This window comes from Anopheles coustani, chromosome 3 (genome assembly GCF_943734705.1).
Source record: "Anopheles coustani chromosome 3, idAnoCousDA_361_x.2, whole genome shotgun sequence".
NCBI classification, from domain to species: Eukaryota; Metazoa; Arthropoda; class Insecta; order Diptera; family Culicidae; genus Anopheles; species Anopheles coustani.
In genome coordinates, this window is record NC_071288.1 from 33,538,717 (window position 1) to 33,563,508 (window position 24,792).

General features: G+C 42.1%; 5 protein-coding genes and 1 non-coding gene across 7 annotated transcripts in view; 2 read left to right on the forward strand and 4 right to left on the reverse strand.

Annotated features, from left to right (window-relative positions):
* Positions 1 to 24,792, forward strand: part of LOC131271489 (vesicle transport protein GOT1B) — a 433,296-nt gene that overhangs the window by 240,233 nt on the left and 168,271 nt on the right. The gene's annotated exons all lie outside the window — the stretch shown is intronic.
* LOC131271492 (uncharacterized) lies at positions 107 to 713 on the forward strand. Its single transcript, XM_058272937.1, has 2 exons — positions 107 to 304; positions 369 to 713. Exons 1-2 carry the CDS (start codon positions 173 to 175, stop codon positions 570 to 572), a joined length of 336 nt encoding a protein of 111 aa, XP_058128920.1. The 5' UTR covers positions 107 to 172; the 3' UTR covers positions 573 to 713.
* Positions 898 to 4,351, reverse strand: LOC131271457 (protein suppressor of hairy wing-like). The gene is made up of 5 exons (XM_058272892.1): positions 4,064 to 4,351; positions 3,640 to 3,924; positions 2,513 to 3,566; positions 2,290 to 2,446; positions 898 to 2,036 (listed from the first exon to the last, which is right to left on the reverse strand). Exons 2-5 carry the CDS (start codon positions 3,904 to 3,906, stop codon positions 956 to 958), a joined length of 2,559 nt encoding a protein of 852 aa, XP_058128875.1. The 5' UTR covers positions 3,907 to 3,924; positions 4,064 to 4,351; the 3' UTR covers positions 898 to 955.
* On the reverse strand, positions 19,297 to 19,370 carry Trnai-aau (transfer RNA isoleucine (anticodon AAU)). Its single transcript has one exon. It is a non-coding gene; the product is annotated as a tRNA-Ile (tRNA).
* On the reverse strand, positions 19,511 to 22,345 carry LOC131259619 (transcriptional adapter 2B). Its single transcript, XM_058261162.1, has 4 exons — positions 22,339 to 22,345; positions 22,152 to 22,258; positions 21,089 to 21,949; positions 19,511 to 20,691 (listed from the first exon to the last, which is right to left on the reverse strand). The coding sequence occupies exons 1-4, from the start codon at positions 22,343 to 22,345 to the stop codon at positions 20,047 to 20,049; spliced, it is 1,620 nt and encodes a 539-aa protein (XP_058117145.1). The 3' UTR covers positions 19,511 to 20,046.
* LOC131271455 (fibroblast growth factor receptor homolog 1-like) overlaps positions 22,656 to 24,792 on the reverse strand; it is a 28,350-nt gene continuing 26,213 nt past the window's right edge. The window contains exons 7-11 of the mRNA XM_058272890.1: positions 24,516 to 24,756; positions 24,148 to 24,446; positions 23,874 to 24,067; positions 23,670 to 23,810; positions 22,656 to 23,599 (exon numbers count right to left, since the gene is read on the reverse strand). Of these exons, the coding sequence (XP_058128873.1) occupies positions 23,329 to 23,599; positions 23,670 to 23,810; positions 23,874 to 24,067; positions 24,148 to 24,446; positions 24,516 to 24,756 (1,146 nt within the window). The 3' untranslated portion in view covers positions 22,656 to 23,328. The remainder of the gene's footprint in view (positions 23,600 to 23,669; positions 23,811 to 23,873; positions 24,068 to 24,147; positions 24,447 to 24,515; positions 24,757 to 24,792) is intronic.

The following is a 24,792-nucleotide window of genomic DNA, read 5'->3' on the forward strand; positions in this document are numbered from 1 at the left end:
CAATTTTCAAATTAACGTCACTTAACGGTTGTCAAATTGACAAACCGAAAATTCAACAACAACATTTTGTGTCAAAACAACAACAATCAAATCAGAAAAACAAAAACAAAGCAAATTGGTTTTACTCATCACTTAATCGGAATACAAGTTTAATCGCCACAGAATCTTAAAAATGGCTGATTACGACTGGACCGACCATCATCGGCAGCAGGTGCTGCAAGGACGGCAAATATTGGAAAGAACTTCCGCTAGCCTGGCCCGCTCCAATCAAATTGCTATCGAAACCGAACACACTGGTCTTGAGGTTCTTGTTCGAAGCTCAGGTCGTTGTTTACCTATTTTTCACATTAAATTTTTCGTTCTTCTAGGTCATTTCGGAGCTGGAAGTGCAGCGAGAAACTCTGCTCCGCAGCCAGCGTCGGCTGGAAAGTGCCAACGAAGATTTAAGCAAATCTGGTGCCATACTGCGCGCCATGAAGAGGAACGTCCTGTACAATAAGCTCATTCTAATCCTCATAATCGTGATGGAAGTTGTGATTCTGGGCGGAATTATCGCGCTGAAATTCTTGTAATGGTCGGGACATGCTTCCGGCAGCAACTAAAACGATGCCAAAGTGCAATCCAATAATGCCTTCTCGTGACGGAATGCGATTGTTCGTCAATGCGTGATATGTTTTCCCATTCCGCTGTAAAGATCAAAGCTAGATTCGCGTTTCGAATTGAAATGATTCAGTTCGCATTTATTGTCAGATGGATTAAATTTCTTAACATTGTACCCTCATACAATACTATTGGTAAAAGTGAAAAAATATGAATCTGTTCGATAAAAAACAACACCTTACTAATACCGTAAGGACTTTGGAAAGGCCACATTTGTTCGAAATACAAATATTTCCTAACCTGCAATCGATTGCACTGCGATTCGTCGTAGAACCAACTTCGGTTGGCCCAAGACTCATTTACTCTTCAGCACATGCATAATAACCTCATCTACGGTATGATTGTTTAGCAACGGCTTTATATCCTCCTCGTCCATTGTAACGGAGAAAAGGATTTTCGTATTCTCACGCATTCGCGTCGTATTGTCTCCAGCTTCTTCGCCTTTCGTTGGCCGATGACCGCAGCGTAGAATCACCTGGCAGAGCAGATCCTCCACCGGCGTCTCAGGCCAGCCAAACTCTTGCAGCATCTCTTCTCCCACCAACATCAGTAACAGCTCGGCAATTTTCTCCGACAGCATTTCGTCGCTCAAGAAAATCGGAATACTATCATCCGTTTCCGTGCGACTTCTCTTTGCTCCGGTCGCGGTCTTCGGTTCACGTGTTTTCCGACGTTTCACCGGTTCCTTCACGCCATCCACCAATTCCTTTGCGACTTTCGGTGATTTTGGTTTGATTTCCTTTGCCTTCTCTTCAACCGGCGTTGGTTTTGGGGGTTCCGTAGGAAGCTTATCAGATTTATTTGAAGGTGTAGAACGTTTTTCTCTAGCTCTTTCAATTTTAGCTGCCAGTTTAGGCTCTTGTATCGGACTTGGCTCATGTGCCGGACTAGGCTCTTGTGCCAGTTTCGGCTTCAATATTTTAACTGAAGCACTATTCGCTCCATCCACATTCTTTCCACTCGATGAAGCTTCTTTATTTGTCTTCTCGGGATCCGGTTTGGTCTTCGGGGAGCTCTCTTTGATAGTTGGCAATATCTCCACGCCCTCACTATTACCCGGAGATAAGTCGTCAAGCGCCTCCTCCTGGCTATAGATCTCGACTTCCGTTTCCTCAGCAATTGGAACCAGCTCGTATTCCACTGGTTCATCTGGAGACGTTACTGCCTCGGGAACCACTATGGGTGGAAGCTCATACACCTCCATCACTCGGCCAGCGTTTGGATCGGGCAGTACAAACTTAGGTTGTTTGGTAGACTCTCCCATGGTCGTGATTTCGAACACCTCACCGTTGATTTCTACCGTCGCCGGGCTCGGCACTTGCAGTTCTTCCTCTTTACGCTTCTCCGTGCATTGAATAAGTTCTTCGACGGCTTCCCTGTTGAGGAGAATTAAAAGTTCAGGTCAACTGTTGCAAATTCATCATATGAATATTGTGGTTCAAATACAGTCGATAGCCATGAGTTAAGCAATATAACAAATATTAAATAAATTCAACCTAAAAGTAAAAAAAGGCTCAACAGAAAGTCGTTTGTTTTTTAAATTCTCGAAAAAAAATTCTAAGTAGGCGCGTCCTTTCCATCCACTTTCGAATGGTACTTTAAAGCAGAGAAATGTTTTGTTTCACTTACGCGTGTTGTTTCTTCATGTGACGCAACAGGCAATCCGTTCTGATAAATGTTTTCGTGCAAATCTTGCAGGTTACCGGTTCTTCCGAGCTATGCGTTTTCATGTGCGCCTTCAGTGAAGCTTTCCTTGTGTACGAATTACCGCAGTGGCACTGGAACTCTGTAAGGCAAGGAAATCTCAAATATTAAATTCAACGCCCCTCAAAATCACCCCAGACCGACTTACCCTTCTGGGTCATATGCACCGCCATATGCCGATTCAGCTCTGCCCGGTCAAGGAAACGCTTCCCGCACTCGTTACACTCGAACGGTTGCTCGCCTCGATGTTCGTACTTGATGTGCTCGTTAAGCTTACTGCTCCGAGGGAATGCCTGGTCACACTCCTTGCACTTGTACGAGGCGGTCCCGGTGTGAACGAACATATGCGTACGGAGCTGCGTCGCCTGGATGAAACGCTTACCGCACTCCTTGCACTCGTGCGGCTTATCACCGGTGTGCCTCTTCCGGTGGCGGTTGAGCGTTTCCCGCGCGGAAAATGTAGCCGAACAGTCATCGCACTTGTACGGCCGTTCACCCGTGTGCTTGCGCCGATGCTTACGCAGTGCGCCGGACGACGGGAACGATTTCGGGCATAGATCGCACGGGAACGGCTTTTCGCCCGTGTGTGTCCGGATGTGAATGTTCAGCAGCGACGAACCGTAAAAAGACTTTGGACAGTATGGACACTGATAGTCCCGCTTGCGGCCCGTCTGGCCGAGGTGCGTGCGCAGATGTTCGCGCAGATTGTCCACACGGGTGAATTCCTTTCCGCATACCTCGCACGGCAGATGGAACTTCTGGTCGCTGCCACAGTTGGAGTGTTTCGCATGGCGATCCAGATGGTAGCGGCGGGTAAACTCCTTCCCGCAGATGGTGCACGAGTGCGGCTTACCCTCGCTGTGAATCTTCTGGTGCTCCGCCAGAATCTCGGCTGAGGGACACTTGGCGTTGCAGAATTCGCACGGAAAATCGTCCGACTCGGCGTGGACCGAGCTGATGTGCCGATCGAGATACTCGAACGCTTTAAACGATTTCGGGCAAAACTGGCACCGGATGTGGCCAACGTGCGCAGTACTGACGTCCTCGCCGCAACAATAGCAAGGGTTCTCCGGGTTCGGGTTACAGTACTTGCTAAACTCTTCACTAGGATTTGCGTGCTTTGCCGCTTTTTTCTCCTTCAGTATCACCTCGGTCACTTTATCAAGCGTCCCCGGACATTTCGGTCGGTGGGCTGCCAGCTCCTGAAACGGTACGAACGACATCCAGTGTGAGAGCTACAGGACGCTTCGCCCATTGCTTGCCCCAAAAACTTACCGCCGATGTTTTAAGAGGTTTTTTGCATTTGGGACAATTTTTACTGGACCGTGACAGCACCAGCCGACCATCCTTCGTTTGCACGAGTTCCGGGTCCGAGTCAAGACTTTCCGTCGAGTCTCCATCGCTATCCTCATCGTCCAGTACTTTATTTTCTGAAACAATGGCATCAATAGGCACCACATCAATCTCATCATCGGCATTCATGTGGACGTTGACGAGCATTTTGCCCGCTTTCTTCTTGCCGAAAGCCACTCTTTGCGCCATCCCTTGCGTGACGTCAACCTACAACGACGAAAAATATATGCCCCGTAAATTAGATTTCACTCGCTTCCTGCGCCGATCGTGCGGGATTGATCGATGATCGTCTCGCTTGGCGCAAGGAGAAGACAGAAACACACAGAACGGTTACAAATTCACTTACTGCTAATTATTGACGATTTAATGCTACACTGCACTGTCCGAATAATTATCGCAGCACTTTCTTACACCTCAGCAAAGGTTTCCCTTTACGTGACACAAAACAAGTTGCCGCGTAAGCTTGGTCGCTTCTTCGCCCCTAAATAGACACAAGCTCAAGATCACAAATCCGAATACCGTTTGCATATAATTTTCACCAAGCCCGCATCTCTCGCGGATTGTAGTTGATTAAAGCAAAACAAGCTTGTTGAATAACTTTAGTTTTTCGTCACAATAAGATCGTCTCGGTTCTACACACTTTGGCCCCGCGATGCTGTCTATCCATAATAGATGACACTATGACATTCCGTCGCTGAATGCTTAGGCCACGGTCTACCATTGCCGTTATCAAGCAAAACATGGACGGGCAAATATTAATCAGGAAGAAACTCTGAAATGTTCCTATTTCGCTCAAATAATACATGATAACTGTCTAAGGACTTCCTTAACTTTTTGAAAAGCACTTTAGGAACATGTATTTCCAAAGTTTGTCCAGCAGTTGCACATCGATGACCGCATCCTAAGCAAGCTACGTCGACACGTCACCATCGCTTTGCAGCGAATCAGGCGCCTCAGCTAAGCGTCCTCGGTGAGGCAGAATCGGGACTCGGAAGATTCGAAGATTCGATCCCTAGAGGGATTCTAAAGATTCGAATCCCATTTGACGGATTCTAAAGATTTGATTTGTTTTGGACTCGAATCTGTTTTGATTTGTTTGAGATTCGAATCTGATTTGATTTGTTTAGGACTCGAATCTGTTTTGATTTGTTTGGGACTCGATTTGATTCGATTCTGACTTGATCCTAAACTGTTAGAATCGACTCATAATGATTTGAGTCGAATTAGTCACATAACTAGTCGATCTAGAGACAATGTAATTGATTTAAATTTACTCAAATCGAACGCTGGGTAGAATGTCCAATGGACATAGATTGAGTTTTTTGCGCGATTTGCAAGTTAGCCTCTAGAAAAATTCCTAGAACCTATTTTTTACAAAGAAATACAGTAGAATGTCCATTATCCGAGTGCTTGGACCGACTGTTTCTTGGATTGGGATTCGGATTTGGGGATTTGGTTTACCCACCACTAGCATAAAGCTGCGCGCGCCAACAAGCTTCAAAAACCAAGGGTCGCAGCTTGAAATAATAACTGAAATAGCCAAATTGCTAATAACTTTTTAGTGCCTTGGTCAATTTCAGCAACAGACACCTCAAATGAAAGGTCTTTTCAAGGCAAACAACTTGATTCAACAAATATTCTTATTTAATGAAATAAACATTTGAATGGGATTAAGATGCAGATACCTTCAAGGTATTTTCTGCTGAAATAACAAATTTGTAAATAATGTTTGATTCTTTCCACCGATTTGTACATGTAACTCCATAAATGAAAATGATGGACAATCGGAACATTAGGCTGATGTGCATTTTTTCCATACTTACAGGCCTGGCAGCAATGGCAGTTAACATCTAAAGAACGATGACATGCGGCAGCCTCCGGCGAGCATTTTCGGGCCCATAGATTCATCAAATAGATGATATGAAAGATCATCTAGGCGACCATGTAAGTAAAAACAATGTATTGAAGAACAGTGCAATTAGAACAGTGAGCTAATCCTTAATTATTTCTGTATCATGGCATGGCACTTACCGGCATGGCAGCGATGGCAGTTGAACAACACAGTATGACTATGAGGAGCGTGTAGGTAGGAAGGACTTCGCGGGTAGCATGCGGCAGTAACTGGTAAACTTTTAGGGGCAAGAGGATCCATCTATTTTGGGTACAATTCAATCATGAACATGGTGTTAGGATAGTTTGTTTTTTTTCCCCGGTACCCGAACTAGTTAGCAAACACGATTGTAGCGTGTATTCTACGACAGCTAGTTTGATTTTTTTTTTGTTAAAGCCAAGAAAAATGTATTTTACGCACTCCGTGGGCGCCCAAAAAGGCGGGCGGTTTCTAAGAACAGACTCGAAGGGGCCAAAAGAGCATCCCTCACTACTCCCTAAAAAACTCGGCAAAAAGCTGTCCCTTACACCACCAACCTCGCATGTATTCTGTCCTAACTAAGCTATTAGCTACTGGTGATTCTGTTGAAGATAGTTATCTTAATAGATCCTGATACTAACCCTGGCGAAATATATCCTAATCATAATTTTGAGTCGCCTGTCCCTAACCATGAAAAGGAGGTGGTGGTACATTTTTACTATGCCTATCTCCGTATGTTTTATCCACCTTACCAAGGAAAAAATGGTGGTATACCCAAATAGTATCACATAGTATGTGAAACTCTTGAAAGTAACAATAACAGCTTAAAAATGACCGAATCTCCTAACTAACCTATCCCTGACGAAATGCATGCCCTATCCCTGCCTAAGTAGGCACAATCACGCATCTCCTACACTTCAACTTGTGTCGCATCCCTTACTAACTATGCCCTATCAGTATAGGATTGCACGAGGATGGAGTAACAACCGTGTTTCAGCCGTGGGACGCTTCGAAGATGGGCTCAACTATAAACATTTCATAGTGTTGTTTGGGGCATTAAATTATGCAGACATAAAGAAGCCAAATTCTCAAAGGATACTTCAACAGGTCATCTAACAGACAGTCACCACTGTAGCCATGAATACTACTGAACGTGCCAGGACTGAATATCTAAATATGTTTCTTGCAAGAAAAGACACTCCTACAGAAATATTGGCACCTGATTAAAGGAAGAAAGACACCAGAGCAGCGAATGTTCATCAACAAGTCTTCGACAAGTGATGGAAGTCAAGACACCAGATACCGCAGATTGCAAATCATAAAATGGCAATGGAATATTAGTTATAGGAATTAGAGCTTGAAGTTACTGTTACTTTATACTGAACTTATTGAAAGGAAACTACGTTGGATTGAAAATGTTTAACGAATAATTCTCTAACTCTTTCGCCTCGTTGTAGGCGCTCATCTTCGGTGATAATGGGACGCTCATCATCGGGAAAATTAACGTCTTCTAGAGTTGAAATATTATGGTTAAATTCTGTTAACCGGTCTGCGCGGAAGTTGCATTTACCGGCCGCAACTAAAAAGCTATGTAAAACAACACAAGTTGTTACAATGGGAATTTTTTTTTTCTGCTGTTAAATTTTTTCGCTCATTTTTATAATTCGGAATCGGTTGGTGATTTGGCCGAACGTACGCTCCACCACTTGCCGCGCCTGAGAAAGCCTCTTGTTAAACATACGCCGTTCTGGTGTGTCCTTAACTTTAAATGGGACCAGCATTTGTTCTGATCCTTGGAATGCTTTGTCTCCAACAAGAACATACTTAGAAATTCCCTCTGGTCCTGGCACGTTAACGGGTGGCATTCGTTTCACAGCAGTTTCCAAACTACTGGATCGATAGACCCGACCGTCCGCCATCCGACCTGGAGCACCGACATTTGAAAACAGAACTTCACAGTCTGCATTCACTAATGCCAGCCAAACAATACTACGAAATTTTTTATAGTTCTCCAGCATCTTCTCTTCTCCTTTCCGGCCAGCCACTGGTACGTGTATTCCATCGATGGCTCCCACGCAGCATGGAAAGTCCCACTTTTCTTCAAACTTCGCTGCAATTGTGTCCCATTCTTGTTGAGTTTGTGGGAACTGAAAAATGTGTGCATTAATAAATTTGGCATGCAATACAACAGACTCGAAATGAGCACTTACGCGCAGAAATTTGTCCATTAGGGCCGTTTGGATTGCTTTGCAGCAGCTGACGATAACTTGGTGCAGCATGCGTCTTTCAATGAATGTGGACGTCTCCAAGTCCGGTACCGTTCGCCCGGTTATTAGATAACGCAAAGTACCTGCTAATTGTTCCTGTGTGGACAATTGTATTCCACCTGATGTTTTTCGTGGAATATAAGGCGCGCAAAGATTGTACAGCAAGGCGAACACAGATGGCGACATCTTCAGATAGCTTAAAAATGTTTTCGGATAAAGACGAGCCGCCAGCTCCACGTACCGCATGTGGGACAGATGCGGCACTCTCGGGGTAGCTTGGCTTAACGTTATTTTTAGCGGAAGCGCCCGTCAACCAAGCGTTAAGTCATGAACAATTTTGAATATGATAATTGTCGTCGAGGGAAGCGAAACCGTAGACGAGGCGCAGCGCCAATAGGTCGGTCAGTAGGGATCGAAAAAAGCCGCCGACGAAGCGAAGCGGTTACCCGGGCAAAAACCGATAAACAAGTAAGTAACCTAGTTACAGGTTTATAATTTGTAAAAAAGCGTATCGAACGAAAAATAAAGTTAGTAATCTACAAGCGACAACTCGCCTCTTAGCTCCTACGTCGATGGAAGTGCCACCTGGGAGCGCATCGTGCGCAAATTTCTACAATAAATCATTCGCAGTGGCAGATTATCCTATGGGTGGAGTTGGCGGCCGCTAGGGGCCTCGCCGGTCAGAGAACCCCTTTAAACATACTACATAATTGAGAGTTAACCAAGATCGTGTGTGCAAACGACCGATAGAAGTGAAGAGTTCTTGCAATTCTTACTAGAAATTCCATATTACTATATTCAGTTTGGTAATTATTAGCGACATACAAGTTAATTAACCACTATAAAATTACGCAAAACAAGCGACTTAAATGAAGCGGTTTAAAAGTGGAGAAGTAATCCGTTGAAAATTAAAAAAGAAGAAGAATTTATTCATTTTCAAGAAAATTTTTGGTTTGGGTAAATTTATAAGATTTAAAATGGTTCGAACTTGGTTGACAATGAAAATGCAGACTCCTCAACCGTCTCTAGGAGCACCGGAGATCCTGGAGCCAGAAACAACTACCATGTCTTAAAGCCAACAGGAAACTGAAATAATTGTTTCAACTTCAAATTTTGATTTTGAAACTGTTGCAACATGAAAACTAATCTTTTCCGATGTTTTTATTGACCACGTAATAAAAAAAAACTTTTTATGGCAATATCAAGAGTTCTAAAACCTCTTTATAAAGATGAGGATGACGTTTACTGCAGAAAGTTCAATACAGAACATTTTTGACGAAAAAACCAACGGAGCATGAGAAGAAAGCACTTGGTTGTTATTTTCGGAAACTACCAAAGGTGTTAATTATTACCCATGGATCAAAAGAACACATCACATCTATTTGTAACTTGTACAAAAGGTTTAGTATACCGTATTTTATCGAGTATGGTGCGCAGACGAGTATAGTGCGCACCTAAACTAAAACAAAAGTATTGAGAAGTTCATCTTGGTAACTTGCTAATGGGTAACTTCCGAATATAGTGCGCAGATAGTATTTGATCGATCTTTTATTTGAGAAAAAATGCGCACTATATTCGATAAAATACGGTAACCCAAACTAAAGACACAAAGTTAATAAATGAAAGGGGAAAGAAACACAATTATTGGAAAGAAGTACTAAGATCTTATAAAAAACTGAAAAAAAAGAAGTAAAAACACAATAATTATGGATATTTCAAACTGTAGAGCACAGTCATCTGACGTTGCAATATGTCTGCTAAATACTTGAGCCTTCGCGCAAGCATTAACCGGAACAGTGCAGGTGCTATGAGTGGAATATACCATGTGCAAATCACTCATAAAATTCAATTTTTAATTTTACAGCTACAAATTATAAGCAGTGCAAGTTTTTCAGCTAAAACGTTTTTTTACCTCTTCAACCCATCGTTGGAAAATTGTAACAAAAAAAAATGAAAAAGGAAAACAATCATTCAATGACTCGGTGGTCAACTAGAGTCGACGCGGTCTTAGCTTTAAAACCCGGATTTGGAGAAATCAAAAATGCATTGCTTAAAATTTGTAACGCTAAAGATGAAAAAGCAATAACAATAGATGAAACAAACACGCTTCTCCATCAAATGAGTAAATATGAGGTTGTTTAAATGGCCGTAATTTGGAACACGCTGCTTCAGAAAATAAATGCTACATGCAAGACGCCTCAAACAGTTGAATGTGAACTATTGCAAGGATCAGTGTTGTTGCAATCGTTAGTAACATTCATCCAGAGTTTTCCCGCAGATTTTGCAAATGTAGGAATAACAGCTAACGAGTCATCTTATAGTTCAGTTCAGAAGAAAATCGTGTGCGTAAGCGAGACGAACACAAATTTTCTATCAATTAGGAATTTGTAATTAATACATTCTATGTCATTTGTGATAATGTAAAATTTCTAACATTACAAAGGGCTAAGAAATACGAGTCAGTTTTAAAACAATTTAAATATTATATAGAATCTGTCCCCTGATGATAGAAAGAAAATTTTAAAACTTTTGACTTAAATTTATAAAATGTCATTAATCACAGCATGCTTTAATTGCAAAATATAACAATAATATAATCATACAGTAGATATTCAATGCTGGTTAATATAATGTTATATATATAGGTACCTTGTAAATTATACTACAAAGGATGGGCAGCATGAACCAATGAGTTTGGCCGAAAAAATGAGTTTGAAACGGCGGCGCGCCCGCAGCGAGCGCAGCGAGCGGACTGCGCTAGGTCTACCGAAAAAGGGAGTTTGTTATAAATTTGTGAAATAAGGGGGGCCCGTGGGCCCCCCTCATACCGCACCCCTAGGTTGATTACGTTGCCGAACTAATATATCACCAATTGCATAAGTTTAGGTATATCATCGCACAAGAAAACGAAGGGTCTCATTTATTCTTTCATCGATAAAAGTTTGACACGACACCTAATACAAACAATTCACATAACGGTATTTATATCACCCATTGTATACCTTTAGATTGCATTGTATACCCTTCGTCGCAGAATAGGTGTAGCTACAATCTAAACCAAGCCAAATCTGCCAAATGCTCCAAATGCAAAGAAAATTATCTCACCAATTAACTCCAGCATTCAAATGCAGCTTCTGCAAAAACGAGTGTCGCGAGGTTACCACTTGAGCATTCTACCGGGTAAAAAACTCCGGGGAAAATAAAAAATTCCAATACGCTCGGGCTACAAGGAGCATTCACTAGCCAATTCGAGCTCCTGGAAAATAATACTGTTGCCCCCTCACGTATAACACCTTCCTATCACTAGAAAAATTATGTATTGAAACACATACCAACCTTATTTCTAATCCAAAACCGACAAACTAACTGCTACTATCACTCTACTACCATCAAAACAGACAAACTAACTACTACTATATATCTCCCAAAGGACGAACCCCTATATAGGAGTTCGGACAGAGTCGATACTCCTCTGAATACGTGAAAGTGAACATAGTGAATCAACGTAAGAGGATATACCCCGAAATCGCAAAACAGAAGAAGAAGAAGAAGTATATGTGGCAGCCTTACAATTTCGTACAGCACTGCATGATTTAGATAAATGTGCGACACCTCAAATCGAGAGAAATAATATTGAATTTTAATTTTGAAGAACACGTTAAATATATAATTACGTGAGGCACACATGCAGAGGCGGATCATAGGGTAAGCAAACTAAGCAGCTGCTTAGGGCCCCAAGTTATCGAGGGCCCCATCATTCACCCACCTTATTTTTTTTTTAAATTTTAATGTTGAAATAATTTTATTATTTTTCAAATGTGTGATGAATTTGCGAATGAATTGGGCTTTGATTACGAAAAGGTGATCAAACGTCGCATTTTTGTGTTTTTTAAAGTTAACATAAAAAATACTGATGAACTAACATATATAAAAGCGAACAGTGTAAAGATCATTTTGCAAAAGAGGATAATCCTCAGAATAGTTTGAAGATAATGCATATGGGCTAGCAAAAGTAATGCCCTGCCCCAAACATAGTTATAATACTTTGCATTGCACTAAGCTGTTATTTTACGAATTTTTTGATAAAAATATTCGGTATTCAAAAGACTCAATAACTAAGTAGATTAAAATGTAACATTAAATTATTCGTCAATTTTGTTAATAGAAAATACTATTTGTGAAAGATGGTTTGGCGTGAAATATGATTTTGAAAACAAGGCTTTTAGCATTTAAAACATGGGATAGTATTGAGGAAAATGTTAGTTTGTAATGTAGTTGAAATATAAAGTTGAATGTTGAATGCAATGTATGCTTTTGGGACCTTCAACTTGTAGCTGCTTGAGGCCTCTAGAACACTTAATGCGCCTCTGCACACATGCCATATGACACCATCAGACGCCACGTGTACCACCGGAAGGCACCACGCGCAGGTAGAAGACGCCGACTCAGCGGAACCACCGGGACGCGCACCACGGGTTGCCAGGGCCAGTTAGGGAATAATAAAGTCAGTTCAGTTTAAGCAACTCATGAGATAGGACGTAGTCAAGCAAGAAATAAAGATTATTATCTTTTTTTTAATTGAATTCCTCGTTCATAAATCATAATTATATATCTCTCCGAGACCTAACTTTGATACTGCAAAGATCAAAAACGACCTCGAAAATCTTTGTACTAGACTACAAACACCCTTTTATATCTTAGGCGATTTAAACGTCTTAATCATCATGACCTGTGTAATAAGTTCAGACTATCCATGTTCAAAACCGGGGAACATACGAGAACAACATCACCCAGGGTTCCAGGTAGTGCCCTAGGTATATCCCTATGCCCTGGACACTCAATTGAAGGTCATCCAAGACCAATTCGGCAGCGAATTTGGAGGTCATTTAAGATTGCAATGCCGAAGGCTTCCCATCCAACCAATCCGACACTAATGACTCACGACCTAACATAAAACATAGACTGGGTCAAATGCGATAAACTTATGACCGAAAAGTTCAGTATCGCGTCTCCAAACTCCTCCCTAGCGGAAGATTGTAGATCCTTTGGAATAGTTGTAAACGTATGTGCAATTGCATTTCAAACAATTGAACAATCAATTGAACAAACAATTGAACAAAAAATAATTTAACAAAACCGGTAAAATCCCAAATGAAGCCCCCCCCTGCCAAAATCGCTGTCGTGGCTACACCATTTGTGAGCGGATGTACCTAAAAGGTATGCAATGGGTGAAACAAATGCCGTTGTGTGAACCGTTTGAATTGAATGCCTCGTTAAATTAAAGATTATGGTTATACTGAAAAGGATGTACAACATGAACTCCCTCATGCATTACTTGCATGAGGTTATGAAAATTCGGCTACGCAATCAACCTAGGGCTGTGGTATGAGGGGGGCCCACTGGCCCCCCTTATTTCACAAATTTATAACAAACTCCCTTTTTCGGTAGACCTAGCGCAGTCCGCTCGCTGCGCTCGCTGCGGGCGCGCCGCCGTTTCATACTCATTATTTCACTCCAAATCATTGGTTTATGCTGTCCATCTTGCCCAGTTCAACCGATTAATTCAAATCATTACAGCTTCTAACGGAAATTCAACGGTTCAATTATTCAAACTGCATTGATGTGCCACCTATTGCATAACTTGCAGGCAAAAACATCTAAAAAATGATGACGATGCGGCGACTAGGGGGCCTCATTAGGGATTTTACCTTCAATTTAAATGAAATCTAGTATACCACGGTCTGGCAATAGCGCGTTAAGCGTTCTCTTAGTCTCGTTGAACCGACAGAGCCGTTTTTGTAGGGAAACCAGGTCCCAATGGGACCGGCAGTACATTGAGTTTCTTAAAAGAATATGGTCGGTTCGCGTTATTGAAACCTTTTGTTAATGAGGCGTCGGGACATGAACAAAAAATTGACAAAAGGGATTATTTTACCACTTGGTCGATGGTCTATGACGAATTAACGACTTAACGGAAAGTAGTGAAAATGAACGGAGCGCTTAATGTGTTAATTCGAAATGTCCAGTTAGTTCACAACATAGATCGAAAGGCGTTAGAGACAACCTTTGACGAGAAAAACATATCGTTCGATTGCATGAGTCTACCAATGAGATAGCAAAACTTGTGGCCAGACCTCGTTTTAAAGCTCAATCGGCAATTGATCGATTCTTCGTTACAAAAACATTCGACAATAAGCAACGAAAAGGTGGAGCCACGAGCTTTAACCACATAAAAAATGCAATACTGAGATGCAAACAAAGAATCTTATTTCAACGGTGAAATATGGTGAAAGTTCCGACATGGTTTGGAGTTGCATTAGTGCAGCAGGAGTGGGGCAGCTGCACTTCATTGATGGGATAAAGGATCACAAAACCTACGTTCAAATTTTGAAAGACAGTTGTATAAAAAGCTCCGAGAAGTTAGGATTTCAAGTAAGATTCCTATTCCAACAAGATAACGAGCCTAAGCACACAGCCGTAAACAACTCCATTCGCTTCCCACAGAGTCCAGATATGAACCTGGTAAAACACCTATGGAAGATTTTAGATGATTTCCTTCGTAAACGGACAATCTCTAAACACGCATGCAAGATGATTGGAACAGAATACAACCCACCGGCGGCACCGCGAGGCAAATTGTTAATAACTATTGATTCTTTCAACCGATTTTCACGATTGACCCCTTAAATGAAAGGTCTTTTTAAGTTAAAGTTGTTAAAAGCTGATCTATTCGAAAATCCTCCTTTTGGAATTTTAGGTTCCTGTCGTTTTTATTTAAAGTATATTTGTATTGTAAGAGTGTTTTCATTCAGTATCTTGAGTTTTGCAATCTTAAATTTAGCGTTTTGGAGTTAGGGTAACTGTACCAATAGTGGTGCACTTAGTACTGTAAATACCAATTAGGTGTAATTTATGAGTGTTAAGAACACAATATTCTACATATTTGAATCAATTATGATCGAAACATGACTTTTCTTCTGAAAAACATCTATTTTCACCGTAAACTATACAAAATACACGAAAAAAAGCGTATTTTTCTTCCTAGTCGGTTGCTCCTATTATGGTGGTATGGTTCCTATAGTTGTGGTATCGTGTTCCTATAGTGGTGGTAGTACGAAAAACTTGAATATATTTTGCCTATAACTTATTTTTGAAGCATATTTCAAACAAAACGGTAAAATACTCCTTGACCAATGCATTGTCATTGAAAAGACTGTATTGTTTTACCGAAATATGTCCAATTTTAATTCATAAAAAATGCTTTGAATATTACAGCTAATACCATAGTATATGCTTTATAGTGTATCCTTCACCTGCTTTGTCTTTTCTTTCCTCTGCTCTTTCTGCTGAGCCTGTTTTCGCCGTCTAAGTCTTGCTTTTTCGATTCCCTCCAGTTCCGCTTTGTTTATTTTGTAGAAACAGAATAAAATCACTACATTTACCTGATTATATTGACCAAAAACGAAATAAAACTAAAATATACTCGTTCCTTTCTTTTGTGTGTTACTTGTGAAAAAATCTATGGCTACTATAGGAACAACTCTGGTTTTTGTGCCTATAGTGGCTCTATGGTGAAAACTATAAAATTATAATAAAATTATGCTAAAATGCACTAAGTTCATGTAAATCAATTATATTGGAGTATGTAAGTAGCGAAATAATATGGTTTTAATGATTTTGTAGTGATTTATAGCCTTAAGAAAATCATGATATTCGTTATAGATTCTTAAGGAATGTAGCATGTTGTGACAACCTGTTTAAAAAATATGAATTTTGACGCTTCTGTATTACGGAATGGGATGGTTCATCTTTTGAACACTCCGCAGAAGATCAAAGAACATTTCATAGAAGAACAAATAACTTCATTGTATATATATCGGCGTAGAGCTAGGATTTTATTCCACTACAACCACTATTGGTACTAGCTCCACTATGGGTGCACTTACCCTAGTGGTATTTTTTAGTATTACCTTTAGTCGACGAAACCATGTAAATATACATTTTGCATTCGCTATCTTATTGTGCTTCCACCTTGGTTCAACCATTTAAAATTAATCAATTGAAGCAAGTATGAGAAATACCCCAGTAAAACCGTCACCCCACGATATGTACGCTTTTTTTTAAACTCGTCGCTTCCGTAGTAATGTGGCATTATATTGTTTAACTTAATTTCTATCGTTGATAGATAAGATATTCAGATGATCGAAAGATTCAGATGATAGAAAGTTATTGGCAGGAAGGAGGCATAAGAATGTTGGACATTTCACACTTGAAAAAATGTCTTTCTTATGATTATGTTTAGTATAAATTGATTAGACTGATTCAGTGTGATTGAGAATATTTGTTACGTAAGAGAAGATAGAAGAAATCTGGGATGTCTGGGTTCGATTTAGTTCGAGAAAATGAGTTATACTCCAGCCAAGTTTGGCACAGATACACTTAGTAGATTTTGCGTTGCATACTTGTGATAAGAATTAACACTTTTCGTTTTGAGCTATGCTATTGATTTGCTGAAGATGAGGAGTAGGGTAGAGGGAGTTTGGGCTAAGATTGAACATTAATAGTGAGGTCATTGGGGGTCCGTGACAGCCGAGTGGTAGCGCCGGTTAGAAAGTCGGCCCATGAGCGTCGGGGCTCACCACCTCGACGGCGTGGGTTCGAATCCCAACCGAGACCGGACCCTCTCGTGTACGAGAGGACTGACTATCCACGTACAACAGGGAAATAAGTCTCGTAAGCCCTTAACGGGCAGGCATGACCAAGAGGTCGTTACGCCAAGAAGAAGAAGAAGTGAGGTCAAAGATGAAATTTTAAACCATGGTATGTCCCTATGTGAGCAGTATGTGTACTAATTTTTGTGAAAACTCGTTCAATAATTGTTGAACTATAATTGTTTTTCATTAATTTTAGAGGGAGGGTGTTCTGGAGGGGTAGGGATATATATACACAGACAACGGTGACTTTTATATATTAGATTAATGTTTCTATTATGTAATAACGACGTGGGTCAAAAGACACATATGACCACATATTACAGTAAGCAATATAGATTAATTATATACGTTTTCCAAACGTTTTTCATACAAAAAAAACGAAAACTTAAACATTCCACACTTACCACAGGTTCCGAGAATGTGACTGTTGGTGCATCTTGGCACAATATCCCGTCTGGCACACTGCTTTCACTATTGTTACAATTGCATTGCAAAGCATTCACCATTTGAGACATATTTACACCAATTAAACTTCACTTTGCTTTGAAAACGATTTACGTTACGAAACGTTAACGTTCGTCTGCCAGACCACAATGGTTCGATTCTCTTAGAATGGCCTTTCAGGCGACAATTTTACGCTGTCACAGATGGTTTTGCGTTGGCACAACGTGATAAAGTTTGTTGAATGGCCAGGCTGGTGAATCGTCATTGTCGTGAAATTCATTCAAAAATTAAAGATTTCAAATTGAAACAACCAAGCTGCCTTATGAATGGCTGAAATAGCTAATTTGTTAATAACTTTTTAGTGGCTTGACCAATTTTAGCGCCAGACCCCTCAAATGAAAGGTCTTTTAAAGACTGATAACTCTGTGCAACAAAGACTCTTCCGTAGTTCTCAGTTTATGAAATTCTGAGGCGTAGGTGCAGAAACTTTGGTTGGTATTTTCTGCTGAAATAACCAATTTGCTAATAACTTTACAACTGCTGAACCGATTTGCACAAGTGACCCCTTAAATGAAAGGTCTGCTCAAGACACACAATTTTGTGTAACGATAGATCGTTCAATATTGTCTAGTTTTTGAGAAAGTTTATTTTTCGAAAAGCTTCGGAAATCTCCGGAACAACGTACTCAATATTTCGAATAGCCATTTAGGCAAAAACTTGCCAATTTGCTAATAACTTTATAACTGCTGAACCGATTTGTACATGTGACCCCTCAAATGAAAGGTCTGCTCAAGACACACAACTTTAACGATAGTAAGATTTTCCAGGCCACTTAGTTTTTGCAAAATGATTTTGTATGGGAAAATGGCCGTAACAGCCTATTTGCCAATAACTTTTGATTCCGTTCACCGATGTTTACGACAGACCCCTCAAACGAAAGGTCTTTTGCAGACCAACAACTTTGTCGAAGTAAAGACCTATCCATCGTTTCCAGTTTTGGAGAAATTAATACTGCGTTGCAATGTCGACACATTGTCGACATGGCTCGGTCGACCGAAACTCTTCGAAAATATCAAAATGTCATTTTGGGATTATAAATCCCAGGCCGGCAGAGTTCGAAAGGTCCCGATGCGCAATCTCTCTCTTCGAAAGAGAGATTTTGCGATGTTGCGAGAGCATTTTCAATTCTCTTTTCTCTCTCAAATTGTGCGCATAGTGGTGGGTAGTTTCCTCGGAACTGAAATGAAACAGCTCCCCCTTGGAGCGGATAGCGATAGCGATCCAGATGGTCCTGGGGACCATTCAAAAGCTCGATTTAGCCTTCGGATCAATTCAACCATTGATTGTACAATTGTTAAAGTAACAAATAATATGAAAGATCGGTAAATTAGGTAAGCACGCATGATATGACGGATTGGGATTCGGATTCAAAGATCCGAATCTCGGAATGGATTTGAATCGAAAGATTCGAATCTCTGTAGGGATTCAGTTTCCCCATCACTACACCAAAGTATATCAATAGACGAGGTAGATTCATGCCTTGATGTTATTAGAAAAAATAAAAGAAAATTTTTGACAGTCGTTTTGAGTTTTGTTTAAGTTTTCAAAATGTCGGTTTTGTTATTTGGAAAGTTGTGGAAAGTTGTGGAACATGCTGTTCACATCGTGGTCAGCTACTGTTTGCTCAAATAATGCGTAGAATGTAAAAAAATGTGGTCAATTTCTTATCAATGGTAAATGGGTAAAGCAGGCCCCGGCTGAGATCCTTGTCTTCCTACTGGTTCACATTTGCACTTAAAGCTATGCAAAGCGCAACACATGCATTATTTTTGAATATTTGAACGCTAACGGTTCGCTTAAAAGATCAAACGGAACTAATCATGTAGTGGAGGTTGAATGCTGGATAATATACTTTAACACATTAATTGACCTTTTCCAATATACTACACATGATGGAAAGCATGATCCAATGAGTTAGGCGCAATGAGCGAAGAAATGTATTTGAAACGGAGGCACGACGGCGACAAGCGCAGCTAGTGAACTGCACTATGTCTAATGAAAAAGGAAATTTGAATATATTGCGAATATTCACGGTCCATACAACGGTTAAAATACTCGTAGGTCAAAATTATCGCAACGCCCATAACCCATTATATACATTTGGGTATATCATCGCATAAGATCCACGACCGAGAAAAACAATAACCGGGGCTTTATTTACTCAAAAGAGTCCCCAAAACGCAAACCTCAAAAGCAAAACATAACCGAGAAAAAAAATGTAATCTGGCTCCAGAGAGGATCGAACTCACGACCTTCGCGTTATTAGCACGACGCTCTAACCAGCTGAGCTATGGGGCCGCTGTGACAATGAGGTAGTTAGAGCCATATTTAAGTTTTACTACCCATTCAATCAAAGCTCATGGACGTACCTTTGCTGAAGATTTTTAATCTCCTCAACAAACGCTTTTCTTCAACACATTGTCTTGTTATAATCATGAAAGAACTTGTTTATTATTGTTAAATATGATTATCTTTACTAAATGAACCTTAATCTAATGCTACCGCTTACATTATGTACAAATTTTAACCAACATGCATGATCCAGCTATTAAAACTGTGTCTTGGTATGGCGCTTCTGTTTTTCGCACTAGAAACCATTGATACGAGTAAAATTATCATTATCTTATACTATCACGCGCTTGAAGGGGTACGATTCCCACTAAAGCTTACTTTGTCTTTACCTACACATAAGAATAACGTGTGGCTGTGTGAGCGAGCTCCGTGTTTTAAAATGATACAATTTTCTCTGTATTTTGCTGAATTTAAACCACCAGTAATATCAATTTGAATTCCTCTGCGCAAGGGTGCAGAAGAGTGACGGTCACGATTTGTGCGCTTCCCTAGTATAATTGTGCATGAGATCAACAATAACTGACGATTTGCATTTCGTCTGAGGCTGATATTTAGCTGGTGTAGGCAGCAACGCACAAATACCCAAAACGTCCAGAAAACATGTGCGGGGATGGAGGAGGGCTTAGTTTTGTGGACTGGTCTGTAGCCAACCGCTACTGACCAGGTATTTCTTCACGATGTTCTCGGCCACCGAGTGGATGCTGTGATCCAGTGCCGGCCGGCTGAGCAGCACCGTCTTGAGCGTAAGATATCTAGTTACGGGCATGTTGAGCGAACTGCACAGTTGAATTTCGTTAATCGTTAGCAGCTGACCCCCGGGCTGCTGTGCCGGATCGGCTGCCAGGCTTCCGGCCGCGGCGCCGCCGCTCGACGGGTGCTGGGGCTGCAGAAGTTTCTGGCCGCCCACCGCCGCCAGCACCTGGTGCTGTTGATGAGGTTGGCTGCCGGGGGTCGTCGCCGCTTCCCGCTGTAAGCTATCCGAGCAATTTTTGCTGCTGTATAAGTCTTCGGAGCAAACCCGGTCGTCGGTGTGGTGCATGGGCCTTCGGTCGGTGGAACTTGAGCTTCGGGCGTCGCTTTCGCTTCTTCTTGCCATCGGCAGTCCGTGCGGCTGTGCTGCCATCGCCTGTCCCATTGCCGCCGGTGCCGCTGCCGCCGAGGGAACCGAGGTTGCCGGCACCGTTGGGCCCATTGCGCTGGTGCTGGCCGCCGGGACCAAGGATGCCCCTCTGCCGGTCTCTCCAGAGACGCCTTTGTTTCGGTTGTCCTGTCAAAATTTGTCGTATACAGCCGGTGATCGATTGCCCGTTTGGACCAATTATACATGCAAGCTATTTCGGAATTCGGCAACGCGCGCCACAAACGGTTACGAACGGCCAACGGATACAACGGGCCAAACAATAAACAGACACGAGAGACGGGGGGAGAGAGAAAAGAGAAAGAGAGAACATAGAAAGAAAGTGACATCGGTTAACTGATGAACCAACCACAGGGCAGGGTTTTTAGAGGCATTATTATATTCACAAAAATAGCTCCCATGTATAATCGGGCGAGATATGGCCGTTTGTTGGTAATGTAAATGCAATCGACTCCAATGGCGATCCATTTTCATACACCCCTTCACAGCATATCCATTAGAGTAAAAGATAGCAAACAAAACTTACAGTTCGACCGTGTCCATACGGTCCCGTATTGCGGTACTGAGCCGCTGCCACATGCTGCTCAAAGTGGATACATTCGTCGATACGCTGAATACCGTTCCACCGGTAGCGATTCAGTTCGGACAACCGAATCCTTAGCGCTCGTTCTCGCTCGAGCGAAGAGATCAGCCGTTCGAACTCCAGCGACGTGTAAAACTGTGAGTACGTTCGTAGTCTTTCCCGGAATTCACGCTGATCGCGGTTTTGCCGAGCACGTTTTATATTGCCACGAAAGAAATTAGCAATCAGCTGATAATCCCGCACAACGCGTTTCCTTCTGGCACGTTCACGCAGTCTTCTGGTGTAGAAGTCGACCTGCGCCAGCTTCAACAGCATATCGACATCCTCGTCGTCCGGCTGCAACGAAAGTGTCGAAACAAGCTGCTCTGCCGTTGGGTCATATTCTCGCTCAAAATCATCCCGATTCGGCATGTATCCCAGCGCGGCCGCCTCTTCAGGCGTGCAATCCATCGGAGGCAGTTTCTGTATCAACAGCTGGCTCAGCGGACCAGTATCGTCCGTCGTGTGATCGGTCAGGATGGGTCGTTGATCGACCGCCGTCTGCCACGTGTGCCGGCCGATGGTTCCGTTGAGAAACTTCGATACATACTCCTCCTTGGCCTCTTCTGGGAGGCGCGATTCGATATGTTTGCTAATGTCCTCCCAGTTGCCGAAGCCATACTGCTCGATTGCGTCCAGCAGATGTAACTCCTCCCGTCCCGACCAGCCTCCTTTGCCGCGGAAAATCGACAGGATCCCGGAGTCCATGAACTGATACGAATGATCATTGCGATGTGGACCGATTTCGGCTCCAGCGGCAAAGCACTGTATAAACAAAACAAACGCAATGAGAAATAGTAAACAAACGTCCCCAAATCTAGAAGCAAGGGTTATAAACGGAACCACAGTTTGACAACAAGCACGACTTCCAGGCGCTCAGTACAGACCACTCAAACGGTCTTCCAGGCGCTCACCTGACGTCATCCAGCCCGAAGAAATATGGCGTTCATTTTAACAATCAACTTACCGCCAGACACAGCTCAAAATCGGTGCACACGACGCAGTGCACGCGAATCCCGGAAATATCTTCCTGGCAGTTGGTGCATGTGTACTTCGCAAACAGTTCTGTGGAAAAAATTATCACGATTCGTTACAATTTGTCCGCGAAAATCACAAAAATGCTGCAGCACTTTTACATCGACGACCGTACTTACCAGCCATCTTGGAAGTACTGCGATTGGCATACGTAGTACGTAACCTGCGAGTGTAAACGTATATGACAGCCCAAGGTTGTTCAACGTACCAGGTGGGTTCATCATCGCTCAAGCTGATAAACCGTCTTATAATATTTAAAACTGTGCCCCGCGTTACAAAATCAACTGATACTGTTGCAATATCATGTGCAGCAGTTAGAAATAATACTGCTACTGTTATAATTTCATGTGAAAACCTCTGCATTAAAAATGATTTTACCAATTAACTTGTAGCAAATACGTATGATTAGTCCCAACGAATAGTCCGTGTCGTTTGTACTTATGCTTTATTTATTGCTTCGATTTTATAATTGTTCAACAGTTTCCGATCTTTTCTCACCTTATGCCTATTTACAATAATACTCGTTTGCCTCCCATTTTCTTGCTGCCTAATCTTACGTATGTGCTCGTTCGCCTCGATATGCTAAACTAACCGACCTGTACAAAGAAATTGTATTCATCGATACACGCTTCTTTCTGTTTAAATGCTTCTCCAATAAGCTTCAACCGTTGACTCACAAAGGGTACACTCTATCGCGCTTCATCTTAAACTATACATTGCGCTTACAAACACGAATAGGATATGCTTTGGCATTTAGGTGATGGCCTAAGAAGCATTCGTCGACAGAAAAGCTTAGATAAAACTCTATGGCCTCTACGTGGTCACGGTACGCGGCTCTACACGATAAGATTTGGATGTGCTGCTCGAAAGGATCCGAAGTTAGTGACTAGTTTCCCCTCCTTAAAAATAAGGTTTGCTTTACAACTACGGTGCCCTAAGTTACCTCAAATAAATACAGTCTTGTTTTCGATCCTTAAGTCTATATTGATACATTCACGCGGCAGCTCCAGAACCATATGCGTGCCGTTCGATCGATTTATTTTACAACAAACAGGGTTTCAAATTGACCGGTTTACCGATCGTTAAAGTCCCGAAGCCCGGTCTCTGGGCTAGTACATGCAATCGTTGTTGTAGCTTCTGTTGAATCGATACATGTGTACTCGCTCATGTTCCACCCCGGCCTGATCGACACAGTCCTCCTCGTCGTCTTCCTCTTCACTGTCGTCACTGGACGGAGGCGTTTCGAGCTGAGGCAGTCCAAGGTCCAGGTATTCCTCGTTCGACGTTATACTCACTAGCCGATCCAAATGCTGAACGATTTCGCTGAAGGTTGGTCGTTCTTCTGGCCGGTAGTGCCAGCACTCGCGCATAAACAGATATCTGTGAAGATCGAGTGAAATCATCTCTAGCACTCTTTTTTAACAGCCTTCGAGCCAACAGCTTTACTTACATCTCTATAGAACAAAGTGGTGGCTTTTCCATTCGTTTACCCTTCTTCAAATGCTCCAGTAAATTGTCCCACGTAGGTATCGAAGGGTAGGGATTTCCACCCAGTGTCATTATTTCCCAAAGAAGAACGCCAAACGACCAGCTATGGGTAAACGAAACCATTAATATGACTACAAGGACTGGGTAAGCTGAAAAATAAACTTACACATCGCTTTGTGAGTCGTAAAACTTTTCCTCCAACGATTCCGGCGCCATCCAGCGAATCGGTAGCTTTCCTGTTGTCGTTTTGCGATAATACTCCTGATCGTGGATATCTCTTGCCAGTCCAAAGTCGGCAATTTTCATCACATAGTTGTCGCTCACCAAAATGTTACGGGCTGCCAAATCTCGATGGATACACTGTGATGATAGAAGATGAACAGAAACATATTTCGTATAACAAAGCTACTCATACCGTTCCAATCATGTTATAAACGTACCCGTCTCGATGCCAAATGTTCCATGCCGCGTGCAATCTGATAGGCGAACGAGATCAACTCCTTTTGGGTGAGGATTTTCTTCTCCTTTTCCCCTCCGGTTGCCTCGTAGTTCGAACCGAACCGATGGCTTCGCAGGAAGTTCTTAAGGTTACCGTGCGGCGCGTACTCCACGATCACATACAGCGGCCCATCTTTGCAGCAGCATCCCAGCAGGTTGATAATGTTCACGTGCTTGCCGATCATCTTCATCACTTCCATCTCGCAAACGAGATCCTTTACGTCCGCATCCGTATGACCCTCTGTTGAAAGACATCCAGTTTTACCCTTCAGTTTACCTATACCTACGACAGAACTGTGGCAAAACGTACCTTTCAACATCTTCACTGCAACCACGGTTGACGGTTGTCCCTTGACCAGACCATGCGCCTCGGCCATCACCACTTTGCCGAACATGCCTTCACCCAAGCTCTTGCCGAGGTGTAACTTATTTCGGGGAAACTCCCAGTTCAAATCAATCGGGAACTCGTACTCCGAGATCATGGTTGGATCGCAATTGCCACTCTGCACTAGCGTCGAACGTTGCTTTTCTATCCGCACTATTGGCATTTGCTAAAATAAAATGAACGTAATATGAAGTTCTGATGT